Genomic DNA, 23,588 nt, shown 5'->3' with positions numbered 1-23,588 from the left:
ATCATCATGTAACTTGGGGTTGAAGAAGAAAGGTTCAGAGCACATATAATAAAGTTGTAGTGAAATTCAATTTTTTTTCTTTATCCCATCTCAGTTCATTCCGGCCAACTGATGGTGTCTGGTATTTGTGTCAAGGTAATACAGGACCAGAATGATAACATAATGGGGAAACAAACATCGGAATTAATCGGACCAAAAAAAACCATAGCGGTAGACTAAAATTAAGCAGCATACAAAGTTCTAAGGCCAATGGTATAAAACTCGCTTCTCCTCAGGATCGACTGCCTTCTGTACATACATCATGTACATCTGAATTTGTATCATAATCTGGAACTTGATCTGGTGTGCTTATTAGATTGTTTTTCCATGAATAAAGTGTCTTGCTGATTGAACAGAGCAAAGTGTACTTGCCAGAAGGAAATAACTTATGGATTATGTAGTTGGTTGCAAGGGTCGATGGCCATGTTGCCACAGATTACCATGCTCTGAAAGACCTCATTGGCACTGCTTCGTGTTCCAGGGGACTGATTTCACATTTGCATTTTCCACACTCCCTATTACTAATTGCTTTTAGGTGAGATGTACGTCTGAAATTATGCATGGTATATTGGTATACATTGCAGAAAGGGCTATTCATTCCATTCACTGTTTGTAACCAAGTTGTTGAGCCTAACTTCGAAAGCGCCGAGCGAGTGCGTTGAAAATTTAAGTAGTGCATGACAATATATAAGATCTTGAACCTCAAACTTATGTAACAGTCTTTATGGAAAGGATGCGTTAACGTATCAATACATTTGTTTCGGTAGTGCATGATAGACTACTTTCCTGTGGTGGTAGTACATTGGTAGGAGCTACATGTGTATAAAGTTTGACAACTGATCATATCAGAGGATTAATGCACTGAATTAGTTAGTACTGACTGGAAATAAATATTACTAAACAAAACATCTTATTATCTTAACCTGTCAATCAGTTTCAATTTTCTGACGTTAAGCTGTACTTGTAGCTATTAGTCAACATGCATATAGTAATATTGGTAGCTGGGAATCCTGTGTTTAGAAAACCAAATTGACGCTTAAAATAATAATATAGCAAGTTGAGCTTGATCCAAAGACTTGAAGACTGAATATTCAATAGCATAGTTATATAATGAATCTTGAGGTTGAAGAAAAGGAGATGCAGAGCAAAACCATAATCACAAACTCATGCATAGATAAAACACAATCGCATTCATATCTATGATCAATAAAAGCTGATTCAGTACTTGTACAATTACTTCATGCTGAAGAAATCGAAGTTGTCCATACATGGATTCACTCATCCCTTCTTTCGATTATCTGAGGGTTTCGAGTCCTCCCTCAAATCATGGCAGTACAGGATAAGTACCATTTCAATAGAGCAAGCACACATTGGTATAGGCCCGAAGAACCACAGCATTAAATTAAGAGGAAAAATATAGTGCTCTGAGTCCCAATGACCAAAAGATTAATGAAAGGTTAAAAGAGAAGTGTACAAACTTCATGCTCAAGAAATCAATCATGCACTAGTAATTTAAGCTTTCAACGATATGTAATTTTTTTTTTGTTTTTGGCGGAAAGATTACAATAACAAAAAGCAAAGAACAAAAAGGAGAGGCAGGCAGGACAAAACCTGCAACGATATGTAATTGAACTTACAAACAAAAATTGGGGTTTCTTATTAATAGAAAATTAATAATTATTGACCAAAAATTCAATTTTTGTCAATGATTAATTATTCTGTATGATTACAGCTAGCTCAGACGTCAGATACTCTCGGAACGAGCCGTCTTTCCGGAAAGTGATGTTGATACAGTGGTCTGGTATTCGTGTCCATGTAATGAAGGATTATGACCGTAACGATAGAGGAAGAAAGCATTGGTATAGGGCCAAAAAACCAAAGCAGCAGAGTTAGAGCAAAATACAAAGCTCTAAGCCCAAGGGAACGAAAATCGCCTCCCCTTATGACTGCTATCTCTACATACCAAACTGGGATATCAGAGTTCGGTGTGGTTATTAGATAGTTTGCATGAACAAAGTGCCTTGCTGATTGAACAAAGCAAGCGAATCCGAGAAGAAAACAAGTTAAGAGGCTTACATACTTGATTGTAAGAGTTGACGGGCTCCTGTTGCCGTAGATTAGATTACTCTGAAAGACTTCATTTGTACTACCTAAAGAAAACAGCAGAGAAAACTCTCTTTCCCAAGATCAAAAACAACACAGAAGAAGAACAAACCAGAAAGATCTACACACACAGCAATATGGCTGAATGTAAACTTCACTGCTCAAAAACAGAACTGGGTACAGGGGAGAATTACAAGACCGGGACTGTTCCTATATCCAAAGCAAACTAAAACACTCTTAAATAAACACTAAGGAGAATTCTGGACACTGATATTCTAGAGTCCTCCAACAGCTACAACATTGGAACTAACAGAAAAATAAAAGCATGCTGCAACAAAGACTTTTCAGTTTCCAAAAAGAACTTTAAACTTAACACTCCCCCTTAAAGTTGTTTTTGGAGATCAGCCCCAGCTTTGCACGAAGGAACTCGAATGGACCTTTGGAGAGAGTCTTCGTAAATATATCTACAACATTGAGCTCACTTCTCACCTCCTTGTTGTCAATTGTTCCATCAAGAACCTTCTCTCGAATAAAATGATGCTCAATCTCAATGTGTTTAGTTCTTGCATGGCACACCAATTATAAGCAAGCTTGATGCATGGCACTTTGATTATCACCAAACAGATCAGTAGGCTCATGAATTGGATGATAAACATCCTTAATAAGTCTTCGAAGCCAAACACACTCTTGTGCAGCAAGTGTAGCAGCCTTGTACTCTGCTTCAGTTGTAGATAAAACCACTGCATCTTGTTTCTTGCTGCACCAAGAAACACTTGTATTGTTGCAAAGAAAAACATAACCAGATGTGGATCTTCTTTTGTCTAAATCTCCACCAAAATCAGCATCTGTATAACCATTTAACAAGAAACCACCACCTCTTTTGTAAAAGAGACCCAGATCAAGAGTACAATTAACATACTTGAGAATCTTCTTTGCTGCCTCTAAATGTGGCTTCCGAGGCTCTTGCAAGTACCGGCTTATGAGTCCAACTGAGAAAGTAATATCTGGTCTTGTGATTGTCAAATAAAGAAGACCACCAACAAGAGAACGATAAGACTTAGGATCTGGTAAGAGAGATCCTACATCTCGCCTTAATTTCTCACTTGTGTCTAGTGGAGTAGATTGTCTCTTGCTAAGGTTCAGGCCATATTTCTCAACCAACTTCTTAGCATAACCTTCTTGTGATAACAGAACTCCATCCTTCATATTTTTCACTTCTAAACCAAGAAAATGGCTCAGCTCACCCAAATTCTTCATATCAAATCGAGTAGATAGTTCTGCCCTTAGCTTTGCAATCTTACCTTCATCACTTCCAGTTACTATCATATCATCCACATACAAAAGGACCACCATATGCAAGTCTCCATCCTTCTTAACAAAAAGACTTGAATCTGCATCTGTAGAATGATAACCACAGAATTGCAAAAATTCTGCAATCTTCCCGTACCATGCTCTCAGGGCCTGCTTTAGCCCATATAATGCTTTTTTGAGTTTGCACACATAACTTGGATGAGCTTTTGATGTGTAGCCTATTGGTTGCTCCATATAGATATCCTTGTCAAGATCACCATATAGAAACGCATTTTTAACATCGAGTTGCCATAACTTCCAACTTTGAGAGGCTGCCAAGGAAATCACAACACGAACAGATGTCATCTTTGCAACGGGACTGAAAGTCTCCTCATAATCTTCTCCATAGCTTTGAGAGAAACCACGAGCAACCAATCTAGCTTTAAATCTGTCCACACTTCCATCAGCTTTCCTTTTCAGCTTGTAAACCCATTTACATGTGATGGGATTCACATGATCAGGTTTTGGAACAAGATCCCAGGTCTCATTCTTAATGAGAGCTTTCATTTCTTCATTCATAGCTTGCCTCCAGTGAGCACTTTCTTTAGCTTCATCATAACCAGAAGGTTCTTCATCATCAATTGGGCCTGTAAAGAAGCAAGAATAAGTGCTTGTGAAATTTTCATCTTGATATCGTGCTGGCTTGGTGATATTTCTTCTTGGCTTTTGATTTGCTACAACAACTGCATCACCATCTTCTGGAACTCTTCCATCTTCAACTACTTCTTCATTTTCAGAATTAATGCTCCCCCTTTCACCTTGCTGCAAATCAGACGAAGGCAAACAAAAACTAGGAGCATTTGAGGATGTTGGCCATTCAACAATTTCATATTCCTGCAAATTTAGCTCTCCACCAGCAGCTGCACCATAATATGAAGAAATTTCATCAAATACAACATCTCTAGAGACAACAAAATTGTGAGTGATAGGATCCATGCATTTCCAGCCCTTTTTCCTTTCATCGTACCCAATAAATATGCATTTTTTCGCCTTTGCATCCAACTTCCCTCTCTTAGAGTCCGGCACATGAACATAGCAAATTGAGCCAAACACTTTGAAATGCTTTACACTAGGCTTCTCTCCAAACATCAGCTCATAAGGTGTCTTCATGTTATTTGGACTCAAAGGCAACCAATTGATTACATAGGCTGCACACATCATACCCTCCGCCCATAAGGCCTTGGGTAAATTTTTGGCACGTAACCAGCTTCTACATGTCTCTGTGAGATGCCGGATCTTCCTTTCGGCGATGCCATTCTGCTGGGGGGTTTCTGCACAAGACAGCTATCTTCTTGTCCCGAACCGACGACAAAAAGAAAAGAATTAATCAGAGATGAACTCTCCCCCATTGTCGGTTCACAACCGCTTAATTTTCAAGCCAAGAACACCTTCAACATTCTCTTTGAACTCTTGAAACTTTGAGAAAGCATCTGATTTTTGCTTAATACAATAGACCCATGTAAATCTTGAAAAGTCATCAACAAGAATCAACATATATCGAAGACCAGAAAATGAAGGAGTTCTAGTAGGACCAAATAAATCACCATGAATGCATTCCAAGGGAGCCTTGCTTCTAGATTGAGAAATTCCGAATGGAAGACGATGAGACTTACCGAATTGTCACCCTTCACACACTTCTTTGCCAGGAAAGGTTGTCAAGCTTGGTAGGCCTTCCACCAAATTCTTCCGAACCATAACTTTCAACTTATCAAAGTTCACATGCCCCAATCTAGCATGCCACAAGGATGCATTCTCATTGCAGCTCACTAGCTCTATCAATATAAGATGAAGAGGCAGATAACACAAATGTATCTTTTACCCTCCTACCAGTATGCATAACATCTGCCTTTATAAATTCAACATTTCGGAGAAATTTAACATCATGTGGCCCAAACAAGACACTATAACCAGCATCCACAACATTTGGAACTGAAAATAAATTTTTCTTCATGCCAGGAACATGGAAAACATTATTTAAGGTGATAGAATCGTTACCTCCATCATTAATGACTACGGTGCCTTCATTCTCAACCTTGTCAACTGTATTATATGCTGTCACCATAGCTTCATTGCCATTGTGTGGATGTAACTTTGATTCATCACCTGTCAAGTGATGGCCACAACCGGAGTCCACGATCCAATCATTCTGGAAATTAATAGAAGCCATGGCATTGAGAGTTGATGATTTTGCCATAAAACATTTCCCCCAACTATCTTCATCTTCACCATGACTTGAGTCATGAGAGCCACCATTTTTCCTACAATAATTTCCCGAATTGAGCTTCACATTGCAGAACTTTTTGATATGACCAGGCCTACCACATCGATGACACTTGAACTTTTTCTTGTAGGAAGATTCACCAGCTCCTTCATTCACATGCCTTTTAAACTCCTTCTTCTCAAATCTGAAATTCTTCTTTCCATGAGCAGAAAGTGCATCCCCTGTGTTGTTGGAGTTGGTTGATATTGAAATTCCAGCCATTTGTCATGCTAGAGATTCTTGAGAAGACAAGAGATTCTCAAATTCTTCCAAAGAGGGTTGCCAATCCCACCCTTGAATTGAAGTAACAAAAGGAGTGTACTCCTTTCTCAGCCCACGAATAATATGTCTTCTCACACGAACCTCAGAGATAGGTTCATCTGGATCTAAAACTGAAATCTCTGTACACAAGTTCTTAAGCTTCAAGAAAAATTGAGAGATAGAAAGATCACCTTGGCTTGAATTTGCCAATTCATTCTCCAACATTTGCAGGCGACCGATATTTTTCTTGTTGAATAGTCTGTTAAGAGTCTCCCAAATATCATTTGTTGAGGTGCACTTCATAATATGATCGAACAATGCAGGGGAAATGGATTTCTTTAGCACAAACTCTGCCTTTGCATTCATTGTCGTCCACTTCTTCAAATCTTCAGCGTTTTCTGCATTATCCTCAAGCTAAGCTGTATTTGCTCCACCAACAACAGCCCATAGTTCTTCACCAACCAAATACGACTGCATACAAGATCTCCACATCTTATAATTTGATTGGTTGAGCAGTTCTATGCCAAGTCCGACACTCCAACTTGAAGAATCCATCTCTTGCAGCAACACCGGTTGATCTTCTTCACCAAGGGATTGACACGGCACCTATTGCCCTTGGGGCTTTGATACCATAAAGAAAACAGCAGAGAAAACTCTCTTTTTCCCCAGATAAAAAACAACACAGAAGAAGAACAAACCAGAAAGATCTACACACACAGCAATATGGCTGAATGTAAACTTCACTGCTCAAAAATAGAACTGGGTACAGGGGAGAATTACAAGACCTGGACTGTTCCTATATCCAAAGCAAACTAAAACACTCTTAAATAAACACTAAGGAGAATTCTAGACACTGATATTCTAGAGTCCTCCAGCAGCTACAACATTGGAACTAACAGAAAAATAAAAGCATGCTGCAACAAAGACTTGGGTAAAGCTATGGTATGTTAACATTTCTCATACATCAACTATTTTTACCACTTTAAGGACTCATGTTACCACTTTAAGGACTCACGTTACTATTTTGAGGACTCATATGGTAAATTAAGAAAATTTACCACTTTAAGGACTCATGTTACCACTTTGAGCACTAATATTACTATTTTGAGGACTCATGTGGTAACTAAGAAAATTTACCACTTTAAGGACTCATGTTAACACTTTGAGGACTAATATTACTATTTTGAGGACTCATTTGACCACTTTTAAGGCAATTGTATGCATGTCATACGTTAACACATTATAGAATTTTCCCAAAGACTTTTCAGTTTCCAAAAAGAACTTTAAACTTAACACTACCTCCCATCCAAGCTCCAACAAGAGAACTGAGAGTTAGGGAGATGGGACACATGAAAATTGCTACAGATATGTCTGCTGAAATCACATTAAGAAATGCACCGAGGTCTTTTTTGTCAATTTGAAATAGAAATTAAGCTTTGTTGGGATGAAACTGATCTAAGAAAGTTAAGATTCAAAAAACAGAGAGAGAGAGAGAGAGATCGATGGCGTGAGGCAATTTATTAATTTGTCTCAGGGTAAAATTGTCATTTGACTCTTGAATTGGATAGTTGGGAATTAAAATCTCTTTGGTGGTGTAAGTGGAAAAGCCTTGGCCTGATTCTGTGTATTGGATCAAGGTCCCTTTTATTAATTCATCAATAGCACACTATTAAAAAGAAGGGTTTATATAGTCTCCAAATCCTAAACAACTAATAACTATAACTATCCAAAGTTAACTAGGAAAAGAAAAATAAATAAAGAACATAACATAGCTATTAGGTCAGGTGCGACCAGTACGTAGCACAAAATCTGCGACCCGCCGCGTAGACTCTACTTGCATCGCAACCAATAGCAGATCTTTGCGACCAGTATTAGCAACAGATCAGGGCTGATCTTTCCCAGACAAAGTCCCAGTCTTCTCAAGTTGAATCTTCATGACCAAACGCTCCCTCAAGTTCATGTATGAGTCTTCTTCATGCTTCGCATCACTGATGCACCACATCATTCTCCCTAGGTTGGAGAAATTTAGCCCTCGAATTCGAGTCTTCAATTTGGAACCTTCATTCTTGAGAGAAATCATTGCTTGTTAGTATTTACAGATGTAAACCACTCATGCATCATTCCTTAAAAGAAAAGAAGTTAATCTATATATATGCTCTATTTTCCTTGATCATGCTTGTAATTTATTTTTTTCCAAGGAACTGAATAGAACAAAAAATTAGCTAATGATCAAGATTCACAATGGTTACAATGTCATTTAATACATAACCCTATGTTGATACTAAGGAGTCCACAGCAGATTTATTTCTTAAATATTCCCAAAATCCCCCATTCCAACAATCAAACAATAATAATAATGGAATTTGATTGGATCAATAAAATAGTTATTTCTTTGTTATAGTTTTCAGAGATATTGTAACATCTTTCTTTTTTACAGTTCGAATTCAGAGAAAAGTTCAAACCCGTGATACTCTAACTCTCAGTTGTAATTAAACACAGAAACAAATTAAAAACAATAAGCTTTCCAAACTAATTAAACCATACTAAAAACAAAATATAGATCATTACCTCCAGAAAACCCAAGATCATGATAAATATAGCGCTCAGAAACATGATCTGCACCTAATAAAATGTCCCTTACGTAAACATTCAAAGCACATGTGTGCACCGGAACACAAAGTATATGACTATTAGATTATCCCATTAACGGATTTCATGAGGGCATGTGTTTTAGATGTTTTGCCAAACAAATTGAAAGTTCATGATGTAGGACGAGAATGGACCCAGTTTAGCGGAAAAACCATAAAAGCAAAGAAGCGGCGTAGAATGAAGAAGAGTGATTGGAAAATAGGTAACTCACGCGTAATGAGATTATTAGCCGCTGGAATATTCAAGAAGATTTGGTTTTGGACCTTTCGAGTTACTCGTACAAAAAGTCAGGTTTTGATTTTGAATCAGATTTGACTAACTTTTGGCCAGAATGTCCGTTTGAGACGCATGATACCTTTCCAGAATGGGAACGACGAGATCTTCAAGACTCACTTTAGTGAGCCCTATCAGATTTAGGCCAAAATGTATCGTCTTAATTATCCGATTCGTGATTTCATATTTTTAGGCTAGTTTTACATTCTTTTTATTTTAGGTTTTCTAGTTTATTTTGGATTTGTTTTGTTTTGTTTTAATCCGTGGGCTTTAGGGTTTCATTGTTAGTCGCCCTAGGGTTTCTTTCCCATATATAAGCAACCTTAAACGGCTGCAGAACGATCTTTTATCATATTTATCAATCAAATTGAGATTTATCTCTTTTATCTCTGGTGGACTCCAGAATCTTTGCTTAGGTTTATTGCTGGTAAACCTAGTTTATCAATCCGACTGCGTCAGGTGGTATCAGAGGACAAGAATAAAGGACAAGAATAGGGAGACAAAAGACCCCAGAAAAAATTAGACAATTGAACCTGTGAGCTATTGGCTTGATCCTCTGCAAACTTTGATGGCACAATCATGAACCCAACGCCAAAGATGAGTCTGTCATATGCATTTTGGCTTTCATAGGCAACCTTTGTAGATTCTTTTCGGCTCTCAAGGTTGCATTCTTGAATGACATCTGGTTCTGAATGATTTATTTCAGGCTCCAAAACTTCTTCATTATTAATAACCATGTCAACACGAGCAATTTCATATTTATTCTCTTCTTCAGCATGGATGATTTCTTGTGGGGCTTCTTCTATTGAAAAAATTTCTATCTTCTCTTCAGTTAAACTATTACTCTCAACGGGCAAAGCAAACTCTTTGGACTTTAACTTCTTCTCAAAAATCTTAGCAGGATAATTCTTGAAACCAAAATCTCTAGGCAGAAATTTTTCATTAAGAAAACCTTTCATCTTCCGCCATGTCTGAACAGGCACTTTTCTTTGCCTCTTTCTGGCTCCTTGCAATTCATCCCACCAATAAGCAGCAGTGCTTTTAAGCTTTCGAGACACCATCTTAACTTGCTTATTCTCTGGAATCTCCATAATTTCGAAGAACCTATCCACCTCAACTTGCCAATCCAAAAAATCTTCCACACCCAAGTTGCCCGAAAAGAATGGAATTTCGGCCTTGACTTTGTAATCCTGGTCAGCTTGTCCCTGTTGTTCGTATTGCAAAATTTCTTCTTCAGGCTCAGATTCTGGAGTATTAACAACAAATTCACCACGTGGAGCCCTAATTCGCTGGCCTCCTTCCCCGCCTCGATTCTGATTATTGTTGTTGTTGTTCCTCTCACCCAACAATCCACGAATTTCTCCAATCTGATTATTCATGGAATTGATGGCAGCGGTAAACGCTGTCGTAAGAGCTTCGATATCTGATTTCGTAACTTCACCCATCGCTACTAAGGCAAATAAAAGAGACAGGGAAGACCTGCTCTGATACCACCTGACGCAGTCGGATTGATAAACTAGGTTTACCAGCAATAAACCTAAGCAAAGATTCTGGAGTCCACCAGAGATAAAAGAGATAAATCTCAATTTGATTGATAAATATGATAAAAGATCGTTCTGCAGCCGTTTAAGGTTGCTTATATATGGGAAAGAAACCCTAGGGCGACTAACAATGAAACCCTAAAGCCCACGGATTAAAACAAAACAAAACAAATCCAAAATAAACTAGAAAACCTAAAATAAAAAGAATGTAAAACTAGCCTAAAAATATGAAATCACGAATCGGATAATTAAGACGATACATTTTGGCCTAAATCTGATAGGGCTCACTAAAGTGAGTCTTGAAGATCTCGTCGTTCCCATTCTGGAAAGGTATCATGCGTCTCAAACGGACATTCTGGCCAAAAGTTAGTCAAATCTGATTCAAAATCAAAACCTGACTTTTTGTACGAGTAACTCGAAAGGTCCAAAACCAAATCTTCTTGAATATTCCAGCGGCTAATAATCTCATTACGCGTGAGTTACCTATTTTCCAATCACTCTTCTTCATTCTACGCCGCTTCTTTGCTTTTATGGTTTTTCCTCTAAACTGGGTCCATTCTCGTCCTACATCAGTTCAGGCTTGATTTTTCATGAACTAATTATCTAGTCGATGGTTAATATCCTCCAGACTGGGATTGGAAATGTAAGAAAGAGGTTAATAAATCTGTACTTAATTAATAATAAGCATATATATTTTCATGTTCCACAGAGTATTTCATTTTATAATCTGCACTAAACAAAATTTCTTATTAATTCTCTAATCCCCCAATTAACACCTATAAATCTCAGAAGCTGAGCTGTAATACTATTAGCTAGTCAACACTATATGCATGTAGCTGCGAAGCCTGTGATTTAAAAACCTAACTGAAGCTTACAATATTAATATGCAAGTTGAGTTTGAACCAAATTAAGACTTGAAGACTGAATATTCAATAGCAGTTGATTGATGATGTATCTTGAGGTTGAAGAAGAAATATTCACAGAAGAACAATTATCACAAACTCATGCATTAAATAAGACACAATTGCATTCATATTAATGATCGATATATAAAAGCTGATCGATTCAGTACTTATACAGTTACTTCATTCTCAAGAAATCAAAGTTGTCGAGACATGGATTCACTCATCCCTTCTTTCGACTATCTGACGGTTTCGAGTCCTTCCTGAAATCATGGCAGTACAGGACAAATACCATTACAATAGAGCAAGCACACACTGGTATAGGCCCGAAGAACCACAGCAGAAAATTAAGAGCAAAATATAGTGCTCTGAGTCCCAATGACCAAAAGATACTTCCTCTTTCAACCGCTTTCTGCACTTTTTCCACATCCTCTTCTTTCGTGGCTCCTGGAGTGCTCAATAGGTAGTTTGAATGGACAAAGTGCCTTGCAGATTGAACGAAGAACGAAAAAGCAAGGAGAAAGCAGCTCAACAGGCATAAGTACTTGATAGAAATGATTGACTCGCTTGTGTTGCCGTAAACCATTTCTAATGGGAAGAACTTATTGGTTGAACTTGCAATCCAGACTCCGATAACAGCGCAGAGAGTTAAGGAGATTGACGCTAAGGTCATGGTTGCGCTTGTGTTTGAGGAAATCACACTAAGTCCTGTGCTAACATTGTCCCCAACTGCATCATCATTAGTACCCTGCAACTAGAAATTAGATTAGGATCAACAAATTTAGGATATATCGAATCAAGATTAATTTAGATATGTTAGTAGTACTGACCTCAGTGACCTTCAAGATCTTTTGAACCCAAGTTTCTTTGTCTTTGTTTTCGTAACCGATGGATGTTTTGGTGGCGTCATGGATGTATTGGTACAGGAGGAAGAGGTGGTAAAGAAACATGAACAGAAGCCCAGCTGTGACCAAAACAGCATCCAAGTACTCTTTCTCAAAATCCATAGTCTCCTAAGTCTTACTAATGGCAACGGGGTATTACTCTGTTTATATAATGAATCAGTACATGGTGCTTTGGATTTGTTCACACCATACTTTTCCTTTCACTTGAATTTGAGGGAATTAAAAAAAGACACAATCAATAAACATATTCGATCCATTTTTAACACGTTTGGTAAAACATATTGAATTCAGATTGATTAGTATTCGACGTGAACACAATATCACTTTGTTAACATAAGAGCGGCGTAACTTTGAATTAGCTTTTTTTGGTAATAGATTTTCATTTATTACTACTGTACCTGATATAATCTTGCATTAAGTAGATGTTTAGACTTTCAATTTGTCACGCCCCGAATTTTGAATAATCAATTCAAATCCGAAACATGAATAATAACAAATTACAACTAACATCCTGAATTTTTTTCTCACAAACAACCACACTTCACAACTCTCAAATTTACAATAACCCAAATCCTCAAGTTATTTATTACAGCACACTCCCACCAAATCAAATTGTAATGCTCAAATGAGCTTAACTCGCCTCACTATTACAATTGCTGTAAAACTATAACCATTGCTCTAACCGCACGATCACCGTCCTGGTTCTCCTGTCCTGTAGGATTACCCGCTACACAATTTGAATAGTGTACCGGGAGTTGCAACAACACAAAACCCGGTAAGCTTTTTACAGCCAGTATGAGTAAACAAGAAAGAACTGTTGATTTATTAAATTACAATTCAAGTAAAATTCAACAGTATTACGTCTGCAAAGAGACATCAAACCACTCATGGAAAACCACAAGGAATACATTTTCACAATCCTCAAATCACAATACACCACACTGGTCCTGCAAACACCCAACCCACATAACACCACTCTGGTCCATCCCAATAACACGTTAGAGCTCTAACTGCCTCGTTACCTCTGACACCTTGGCCTAGGGTCAAGCAACGGCAAAAATACTTCGGTTAACACTATAACCGTCGCGCTTTGGACATCCCCATCCTCAGCACCATATACTTCGGTTAATAATAAACCGTCGCACTTTGGACATCCCTGTCCTCGGTACACAACTTCAGTTAATAATAAACCATCGCACTTTGGACATCCCCGTCCTCAGTACACAACTTCGGTTAATAATAAACCGTCGCACTTTGGACATCCCCGTCCTCAGTACACAAACACTCCGGTTATCCATAACCGTCAAACTTCAGACACCTCGTCCTCAGAATCCTACATTCTCCAACTCTATACATACTCCAATGTAAATCATGAATATTAACAAGAACTCATCAATCATGATCATCACATATAAATATGATAAGTCAAATTTCAAACCATAATAAATAAATCATCACAATTCCACACTCTTCAATGTCACACCATTCCACATATAATCACGTAAATATATATATATATACGTAATCACCCACTCAGGAATGACCACTAATACCAACTATAGTTCACACAAGAAAATCATGAAATTCATTTTGTATAATTAAATCATTTTACTTACCTATGGACCGTAGTTGATCAAGTCCATATGATTTAAAACAAATATTTATTCCATAAATATTTTCACACAATTACTACAGAAAATAAAGTAATTAAAGGTACTCGGTTCGTAATATGAACCACGTGAGGTTTACTCACCTCTAAATTCCCGCTGCGTCTTCTTAACAGCTCAAAATACAATTTCACGAATCGTCCGCCAAATCAAACCGTCGATCACCTAATCAAACATGACCTTAACTTAGCCAATAACTCAAAAACATAATCAAACGACAATCCAACGGTCGGATTGAAATTACATGATGATCCAACGGTCGGATCCTCACGGATCGCCTTCCTAATCACTGTTTTGCATTTATACGAAGATCCAACGGTCGGATCTTCGCCCATGACCACACAAAGCCACTGGGACAGTCATAAGATCATCATATTAAAACTACAAGTCCATCTGACGGTCCTAACTTCACAGATCACAAATCTAACGATCGAAATCGATCTAAACTTAAAAATTCATAACTTAATCATACGATATCCAAAAATTGCGTATAATATATCGAAATGATCGTATTGAAATATAGAATCTGAAAATGTACAGAAACCATATTTTTGATCCCCGGAGGTGGCCGGAAAGGGCCGCCGGAGTTAGTGGCAGAGCCGCCGCCGACCACCACCAATGGTGTCGGGGCCGGGCTGCTCTTCTTCCTCTCATCATGCTTGACAACTTTCATAACTAGCACGAAGTCTGAAAATGATCGGAAGGGGTCGAAAATTACCTTGAACAGTATGAAGGTGGCCGGAATTTTCCAGAAACCGGCGAGAAACTGCAGAAAACGGCGAGCTCCAATTCGACGTAAAAACGTCAATTTAAGGCTTCGATTCCTTCTGAAGAGTTGTTAAGAAACTCAAGAAGAACTCACTGGTTCAAGAATCACAGAAAAATATGGTCTGTAGCTCGAGATATACCGATCGAAAGCTTCGGTGGTCGGAAAAATTCCAGAATTTTGCAGAATCCGGCAAGGCTCGATTTCGACGTCAAAGCTTCAATTTCAGGCCTCGATGCCTTCTAGAGAGTTGTTAATAACATCAAGGGGAACCCACTGGAAAAAGAATCAATCAAAACGATGCACTACAGCTCGAGATATCTTGATCGATAGCTCCGGTCTCGTTCTTGGTTGGGTTTGACTTGCAGCCACTGCTACGGGCCACGCCGCCGTGTGAGGCTGCTTCTGGGAGTTTCAGGAAGTTGAGGCGAGCTTGTGGATGGATTTTGGTGAGGATTGGTGACCGGTAGCTTGAGATATCAAGCTTGTTTCCAAAACGAGCTCAAACCGGGCAGAGCTTCCCGCCGCCGCTGGTGGCCGTGTCACGGTGCAAGGCTGCCTCTGGAAGCTGCGCAAGGCTGAGACGAAGCAAAAGGAAGTGGTTCGACGCCGTTTGGTGGCCGGTGGAGGTAGAGAGAGACCGAAGAGCCTTTGCTCTGTTTTCGGTTTCGGTCGAGCGAGAGAGAGAAAGAAGAAAAAAAAAGAGAAAAAGAAAAAGAAGGAAGGAGACCCGGAGGAAAGGAAAAGGAAAAGGAAAAGGAAGAAAAAGAAATCTCTAAAAGAGAATCCGAGGAAAAGAGATTATAAAAAGAATCTCATATTTCCAAAATTCGTAACATAATCGTACGAACTCCAAAAATTTCGTTCGACATATGCACGCGATCATATCGACGAGCTCTACAACTTTTATGAATGAAGTTTTTCCCAAATTCCGTACGTAGAAAAGTCGATTTTTCTTGAATCGCACAATTCGAGCTTTTGTTAAAACGAATATTTCGAAACTTCGATAATTCAAAAAGTTGAATTATTTCGGGTAATATTCGTGCAAAAGCACTTTAATCAATTCGCACAATTTCACGAGACGAAATGGAAAATTGCGGGTATTACACAATTAATCAAGAGAATAGTATTTTGGTGATTATTCTCCTTTCAAAAAAAAAAAAACAATGAATTAATAAACTAGGATTCTATCTGTACATAATTTTTTAATACCATTATTGAGCACGACTATTTTTCTAAATATATATAAGCTGTACACTGCGCGCAAATAGTCAACATGCATAGTACTATATTATATCTTAGTGCAACTAGAGTTTGAAGCCAGACTTTTCAATAGCAGGACTAACTTGAGGTTAATCATGATTAAGAAAATAATCTCAAAAGTACAAAATATTAGTTTTGTCTGAATTGAGTAGGTCGAAACTCAACTTTGGTGCAAAGAAAAAATGTACATTAAACTAGACATTATGGCATATTTGCATTCATCAATGAAACTTTGATTGAACCTTGGAGAATGATGTCTAAGAAATCTGTTTATTTACACTACATTAAGACCCTTTTGATCATCTGATCTAAAGTCATGGCAATACAGAATCACCACCATTATGATAGAGGATACAAACATCGGTATAGGTCCAAAAAACCACAGCAGAAAATTAAGAGCACAATATAGAGCTCTAAGCCCAAGTAACCAAAATTCACTTCCTCTTTGAACTGCTTTTTCCACTTTCTTCACATCAGATTTAGCCGTCGCGCCCGGAGTGCTCAATAGGAAGTTCGAATGGACGAAGTTCCTAGCTGATTGAACAAAGCACGAAAAACCAAGGAGAAAACAGGTTAAGAGGCATATGTACTTGATCGAAACTATCGACGCACTTGTATTGCCGTATATAAGTTCTCTTGGGAAGAAATTGTTGGTGTTGTTTGCCATCCAAGCTCCGATAAGTGAGCAGAGGGTTAATGAGATTGTTGCCAGATAAATAGTTGCAGTTGTACTCGATGAAATCACATTGAGAGCTGTTTTAACACTCTTTCTAAGATCATCACCCTGCAACTATAAATATCAACAGCAAGTAAATTTGGATCAATAACTTTGTTCCGGAAAGCAAATTTGGAAATTGGAGAAACTAAAGAAGATACATATACACCTGCAAGATTTTTTCAACCCAAATTCGTTTGTCGTTGTTTTCGTAACCTAAGGATGTGGAGAGAGGCTTATTGAAGTACTTGAAAAGGAGGAAGAGGTGGTAAACTAGCATGATCAGTAACCCAGCAGGGACCAAAAGCACATCTATGTACTCCTCCTCAATATTCATATCTCCCAAGTGCTAATACCAAAGGTTCTTATTGTTTATAAAGGAACTGTACAAGTTGCTTCAAATTTGTTTACATGAAACTGGCTTTGACTTCAAATTCCCCAGTTTCTAAGGCACCAGTTGGCATATAAGGTTTTTACGTGAAATGAAAGAAAGTGCTAATCAGTTGAGCTAATAAACTAGTAATTAAGCTGCAAATAATGGACTCTCCCACATGCTGGATATCCTAAATGGATTCCTTTATTCCATGAAACATCTCTGGCCTGAGTTGGCCTTCATAAGTTCGTTGAAGCGGAAAACTCTCTCCTACATGTCTGGCCGGCCTGAGTTACCCAATATGTTCGGTACAATTGAAATCTATGTGGAATGAGCCTGTATGTCGATCTATCGCGCGCCAACTATTGCCTCGTGCCAATAAATGACCCAAGGGCCATTCGATCCTTTGGTGGTCGTTTTGACTGTAAGCAGTTAATCTTACCTCTTACAGGTACAATGATAATGAAAACTAGCTATAAGTTTAGATCTCGATCCGACAGAGTACGTTCATATGATGATATGAGTTATGACCAACTGAGAAAATGGTGTCTTCTACCATCTTTTACTAATAGAGTAATAGATGTATGGATATCAATTAATATCTATAAATCTCAGTAGGATCCCATTTTATCAAGTCGTAAGCTTCTAGACTTATTAGATTAGCTTATTTTGAAAGAAAAAGCTTTCCCTTCATCACCAGTTCTTCAGAAGACTATTCCAAAACTTGACTTGTACTTGAACACTATTGCAAGTCGATGTTCATGACCAAGTATGAACTATATACACGAGTGGTTTGACAATATATATGTCCTAATAAAACCACTCATGCATTAGTACTTTCCTTTACATTTCTGAGAAAATAACACTAGTTCTATATTTAGTCAATATAATCAAGTAATCATGCATTTGATCAATTTCCTTCACCAAAATATAGAAATTTACGACTTGTTTGGCCTGTAGATAGTACTTTCAAACATGTTTATGTAAAGTGAACTACTATTGGTGTAGAGATTATGGACAGTTACTAGCAAATCAATATAAAAATTGGAAATGGAAAACCGAATTTTGGACCATAGAAGGGAAATTAGTAGCCCATAATATTCCAAAATATTAAACTTCCAATACTCATGTTTACATTTTCACTCGTATAATTATGTCTTGAGTAGTATTGAAGAATAATGGAGTTAAACTTGGGTTAGGGGTCATCATTTGGCCCGCGGGCCTAAAAGCCCATGGGCGCCCGCCCTGCCCAGTGGGCAAAAGCCCGGCCCGGCCCGCAGCAAAGCCCATCTCGGCCCTGCCCATTGGGCACGAGGCAGGGCTAGGGCGGAGGGTTCAAAGCCCAGGCCCGGCCCGCGGCCCGGCCCGTTATATGCCCATTAAAGCCCGCCCGGCCCGGCCTTATAAGCCCACCCGAAAGCCCATTCAATTCTTGTATTAATATCTTTTTATGTAGTTATATTGAACTAATTATTGCATTAGGTCATATGTTTTTTTAATTTTGTATTTTATTTTGGTCAATCATTAACATATCATAATTTTTTCATAGCTTTTTGTATTTTTTTTAACAAAATATTATGACATATAAATATAATGGGCTCGGCCCTGCCCACCCAAAAAAGCCCGGCCCGGCCCGGCCCTAAAAAGCCCGTAAGGCCCTGGGCCCATGGGCGGCCCTGGGCCTTGATTTTTAAGAGAAGCCCGGCCCGGCCCGAGCCCATTAATTTTGGGCAGGGCCGGCCCTGCCCTGCCCATTGACGACCCCTAACTTGGGTGATATGATCATTTTTCACTATGGGGGTAGGAGTGAAATCTTTTAATCCTCTTTAAAAAAAAAAAAAATCAGTGGCGGAACCAGGATGAAAATTAGGGGTGGGCTAATTTAAAGAGCTTACAAGATTTTTTTTTTTTTTTTTTTTTTTGGACAAAAAAAAACAGGAAAAAAGGGGAAAAAAATGCCAAAAACGGAGAAGGAAATGGGAAAACAGCTAAAAATATATAATAAGGGGGTTCTGGGGACTCGAACCAAGGTGGTGGGATCTTAGCAAGAAAGAAGACAACTCCACAAGTTGCCAACTGAACCAACGTTGGCCATCTGTTCGAAAGGCACACTTGTACTATATAAAATATCCCATGAATTTTGGGAAACCCTTCACGTAGTTCGGCCACTGGATATGATAGGCAATGGTGAATTCATCTACTGTAATAGTTGTTATTAAAGATTAGAACAGTCGATCAATTGTTAAAACTTACTTATAAAAGCTATAATGAACATTCTGGTAATGGCATTCCAAGTCCTTAACTACAATGGAGAGGTTTTGGGGTAATTTATTTGGCGCGAATTGCTGACATGACAGGTTTTGGTTAGTTGAGTATGGGCGCTTCTTTTCAAATTAATGCCGGAATTAACAATGGGCCGTTATGCCTTGATTGGGCTTGATATCATTCTTCTAATGGGCAATGCAATAGTATGAGCAACAATGGGCATCGGCAGATGCCTTATGGCCCTTATCATTTCAAAATTTCTTTGAATTTAGTTATTTATTTATTTCAAACACCTAGATAGAAAAAGAAAATGACTTTCGAATAAGCAAACTCGAACGGCAAACATTTTCCACAATGTAAATAATCCCTCTAAGACTTCATAGTGATAGTATCATACCACTATAAAAGTCAGACGATCTATAAGAACTTTATTTCTTCCGAAACAAGTAGGTAAAATAATAATGGGTAGTTCTTTTCTTCGAGGTCGGTTTTGCCATAATGGAGTTTTGCGTCGTTCATATGCTAGTTCCTCTATCTGGCCGGGTGTGAGGCGCTTCTGGGATCTAATTCAAGAGAACTCAAGGTGGATTATTGGCTCGGGTGAGAAAATTTCTTTCTAGAGAGACAATTTTTTGGGAAAGCCTCTTCTCCATTTTTTTGCGCCTCACACAAATATGTCTACTATTGCTGATGGGTTGGTGGCAGATTTTATTCATAATGGAGCTTGGAGTTTTCCTGCGTTACTCCAAAATCATTTTTCTGACTTGTGTGAGTTAATTAGAGCAGTGCCTGTTGCTATGGTTCCTAACAAACCCAATAAGTTAATTTGGTCTCCATCCTCTTCTGGTGAGCTAACAGCAGAAGGAGGCTTTTCATTTCCTACACCCACATCTTCCACTCACAGATTGGGGTAAGCTTATTTGGACAAAATTTATTATTCCTAGAATCTCTCTTCATGTGTGGAAGGTCTTACTGGGTAGGGTGTTGTCAAAGGACTTGTTGCAGCGTCGAGGTATTTGTTTGGCTTCTCGTTGTGTTCTTTGTGGTTTAAATGGAGAGTCATTGATTCATATTTTTATGACTTGTCCATTCTCTGCTTCGTTATGGGATAGATGGGTGGCAGTTTTTAATTTGACCTATATGCCAGCTTCATTGTTGGATTTATTAAACCTGGGGTGTGTTGGTCGTAGCTCCCAAGTAAAGGAAGTTTGGCTTATTTGTTTCACCACTACTTTGTGGTTTATATGGAGAGCTAGAAACAAAATGAAGCATGATAATTGTGTGGTTACTGTGGAGGCTACGAAGAGGTTAATTATGGGCTATGTTCAAGCTGCTAGTAAACTAGCCACAGGGAGTATGTATAATTTAGTGGTTGAGCTTCAAATCTTAAAATTTTTTGGGGTTAGTTATCGTCCTCGTCGAACTCCAAGGATTGTTGAGGTTAATTGGATTCCTCCAATTATGGGCTGGGTGAAGATTAATACAGATGGTGCATGGCAACGTGTTTCGGGAAGAGCAGGTTACGGTGGAGTGTTTAGGGACTATCAGGGCTCTTTTATGGGTGCTTTTGCTTCTAATCTTGAGATTCCTAGTTCCGTCGATGCGGAGATCATGGCGGTTAGTCAAGCTATTGAGCTTGCTTGGGTTAGGGAGTGGAAGCACATTTGGCTTGAAGTTGATTCAGCTATGGTACTTAATTAATTTCCTTCGTGCACCCCATCTTGTTCCATGGAGGTTCCGTGTTGCTTGGGATAATTGTTTGCACCGTATCTCGCAAATGTAGTTTAAATCTTCTCATATTTTTAGAGAGGGCAATCAGGTGGCAGATGCGCTTGCTACTGTTGGTTTGTCATCGTCAGGCTTGGTGTGGTGGAATGAGGCTCCTCCTTTTCTTCTGGATCTTTGTCGACGAGACTCACTTGGTCTTCCCAATTTTCGGTTTATTTGAGTTGTAGTTTTCTTGTCGCTTTTAATCTGTTGATCGACTAGAGGTTAGAACCTCTTTAGCTTTTCTGTTTTTTGGCAAGGGGTATGGGCGATGTCCTCCCTTCTTTTGTTTGTATCATCCAGCTCTTTTAATAAATCAGGTTGGGAGGCTCTGCTCTCTCCAATCATATTTTAGCCAAAAAAAAAAAAGGTAAAATAATAATAGATAAATTCAAAAGCAATTAAATTGTTTAGGACGTAAAAGTCAAGAACACACACGAATATGGAACAATGAAAGAATGAAAATACTTATGTCATTTTCCTTATATGTAATACACACAAAAAACAAAAAACAAAAAAAAAAGTAGGCTTGTTTAGTGTTTTAGATAACTAAGATGGTTGTAACATTGGTCCATTACTATGATTAATTTATGCACATGGATGCCTGGCTGCCCAGCCTGGTGCGTCCTAGATTAGGTGCAACCTTCTCATTGATTTTAACAAAAATTATATTTTCCAGTAAATATATATATATATATATAGTACTGAATACATTGCTATCTGAGAATGATTTTTCCACTTTGATTATTTGAATATTTGATTAATTTATGTTCAAAGAAAAAATCTTCCTCCAGTCTCCAGATGACTATATGGACTATATACACTTTGGTTTCACAAACAAGTCATACAATGTATTTGCCTTATAATTATGAATAAGAATAAGTCAATTTAGCAATTTAATTTGTAATAAGTGTTCAAAGTTCAAACACGTTTCCTATTACGTAAAATACAATCCATGAATTGGTGCTGATATTAGACATCTATCAGTACCAGAAAGTCTATATAGAACTTCAATGTATGAAACTATAAACCAAAATTTGGACCATATAAGAGAAGAATGATTTGATGATCTTCTAAGTTTAGGCTTGCAAGACTCATATTATATCTCTAGTTTGTCTTCTTGGCAATACATAGGTACCTAATCCCCACCAACTCCAAATAAAGAAGCATATGGAACTTTGCATTTACAAACAAAAATTGGGCTTTTTTAACAAATTTAAAATTACACCAAAGTTTCAACCTTTTCTCTGTGAAGATGCCGTGAGGGCACACCTACCTCTGAAATTCTCTCCTCAACCTTCTTCACCATCTCCTTTCCTTTAAACTGATGCTGAAACATTGGCCTGGTGTTTGTGTCAAGGTAATGGAGGACCATGACCAGAACAATGGAGGAGGCAAACATTGGAATTGGACCAAAAAACCATAGAAGCAAAGTAAGAGCAAAGTACAAAGCTCTTAGCCCAAGTGACCAAAAATCACCACCCCTTATGACTGCCATCTCTACATACCAGGCTGGAATGTTACTGTCTGGTGTGCTTATTAGGTAGTTGGCATGAACAAAGTGCCTTGCTGATTGAACAAAGCAAGCGAATGCGAGAAGGAAGCAAGTTAAGAGGGTTATGTACTTGATGGTAATCGTTGATGGATTCGTGTTGCCGTAGACTAATTCACTCTGAAAGACCCCATTTGTGTTGCTTCCAAGCCAAGCTCCAATAAGGGAACTAAGAGTTAGGGAGATAGAACACAAAAATGTTGCTGCTGATGTGTTTGATGAAATCACATTAAGTACTATTCCAACATCTCTTCTTTCAGCCTGAAATATAAGAACTAAGTTCTGTTAATTGGCTAAATTTGATGATCTTTGTATGGAAAATAGGAAAGAGAGATTGTAAAAGCTTACCTGCATAACTCTTTCAACCCAAGCTCTTTTGTCATTGTTTTCAAAGCCAATGACTGTGGTGTGAGGGAGATGAAGATATCTGTAGAGAAGGTTGATGTGGTAGACAAACATGATCAGCAATCCACTTGGGACCAACACCAAATCAAGATCATCCTTCCCAAAACCCATGATTTTCTTCTCTGATTTGCTAAGTAGAAGATAATGAAATTGTGGATAGGAAGAGCTAATGGATTTTAATTATATGAATCCACTTTTATACTTCTCTAATATAGAAGGAAGGACTCCATAGATTCAATGGAAATGTTTCAGGGATAGCTTTGACTTCAATTTAATGGGGCTGCTGTCACAATTTGCATTATTTTAATTAGCTCTAATTCAGACATTAGACTCAAGAATATTCTAGATATGTTAATTTATAAAGCAAGACTAAAGAGAGGAGATCCTCATATGCTAACTATGAGGATTAGCATAGTAAAAAGACAGTAAGACATACTTGGGGAATATTAACATAGCAGGATTTCTGATTACAGATTCAATTGACTTTTTTTGAGATCCGGTTTGACTTTTCCTTCTGTTACTTCATTGGTGG

The 23,588-nt window shown here is 38.2% G+C and overlaps 3 protein-coding genes and 1 long non-coding RNA gene across 4 annotated transcripts; all 4 read right to left on the bottom strand.

The window, feature by feature from the left end:
* Positions 1-11,601: 11,601 nt before the first annotated feature.
* Positions 11,602-12,385, bottom strand: LOC133731353 (uncharacterized). Its single transcript, XM_062158746.1, has 2 exons — positions 12,209-12,385; positions 11,602-12,126 (listed from the first exon to the last, which is right to left on the bottom strand). Exons 1-2 carry the CDS (start codon positions 12,383-12,385, stop codon positions 11,602-11,604), a joined length of 702 nt encoding a protein of 233 aa, XP_062014730.1.
* Positions 12,386-12,737: 352 nt separating this feature from the next.
* LOC133734361 (uncharacterized) lies at positions 12,738-15,391 on the bottom strand. Its single transcript, XR_009858244.1, has 3 exons — positions 14,669-15,391; positions 14,037-14,115; positions 12,738-13,010 (listed from the first exon to the last, which is right to left on the bottom strand). It is a non-coding gene; the product is annotated as an uncharacterized LOC133734361 (long non-coding RNA).
* A 785-nt stretch (positions 15,392-16,176) lies between these two features.
* Positions 16,177-17,190, bottom strand: LOC133734698 (uncharacterized). The gene is made up of 2 exons (XM_062162312.1): positions 16,864-17,190; positions 16,177-16,769 (listed from the first exon to the last, which is right to left on the bottom strand). The coding sequence occupies exons 1-2, from the start codon at positions 17,029-17,031 to the stop codon at positions 16,254-16,256; spliced, it is 684 nt and encodes a 227-aa protein (XP_062018296.1). The 5' UTR covers positions 17,032-17,190; the 3' UTR covers positions 16,177-16,253.
* Positions 17,191-22,010: 4,820 nt separating this feature from the next.
* LOC133733265 (uncharacterized) lies at positions 22,011-23,338 on the bottom strand. The gene is made up of 2 exons (XM_062160910.1): positions 23,000-23,338; positions 22,011-22,912 (listed from the first exon to the last, which is right to left on the bottom strand). Exons 1-2 carry the CDS (start codon positions 23,165-23,167, stop codon positions 22,322-22,324), a joined length of 759 nt encoding a protein of 252 aa, XP_062016894.1. The 5' UTR covers positions 23,168-23,338; the 3' UTR covers positions 22,011-22,321.
* Between the last annotated feature and the right edge of the window lie 250 nt (positions 23,339-23,588).

This window comes from Rosa rugosa, chromosome 2 (assembly GCF_958449725.1).
Source record: "Rosa rugosa chromosome 2, drRosRugo1.1, whole genome shotgun sequence".
In the NCBI taxonomy this organism is placed as follows: domain Eukaryota; kingdom Viridiplantae; phylum Streptophyta; class Magnoliopsida; order Rosales; family Rosaceae; genus Rosa; species Rosa rugosa.
The sequence above is the reverse complement of the archived record's forward strand: the minus strand, read 5'-3'. Positions and strand labels throughout refer to the sequence as shown.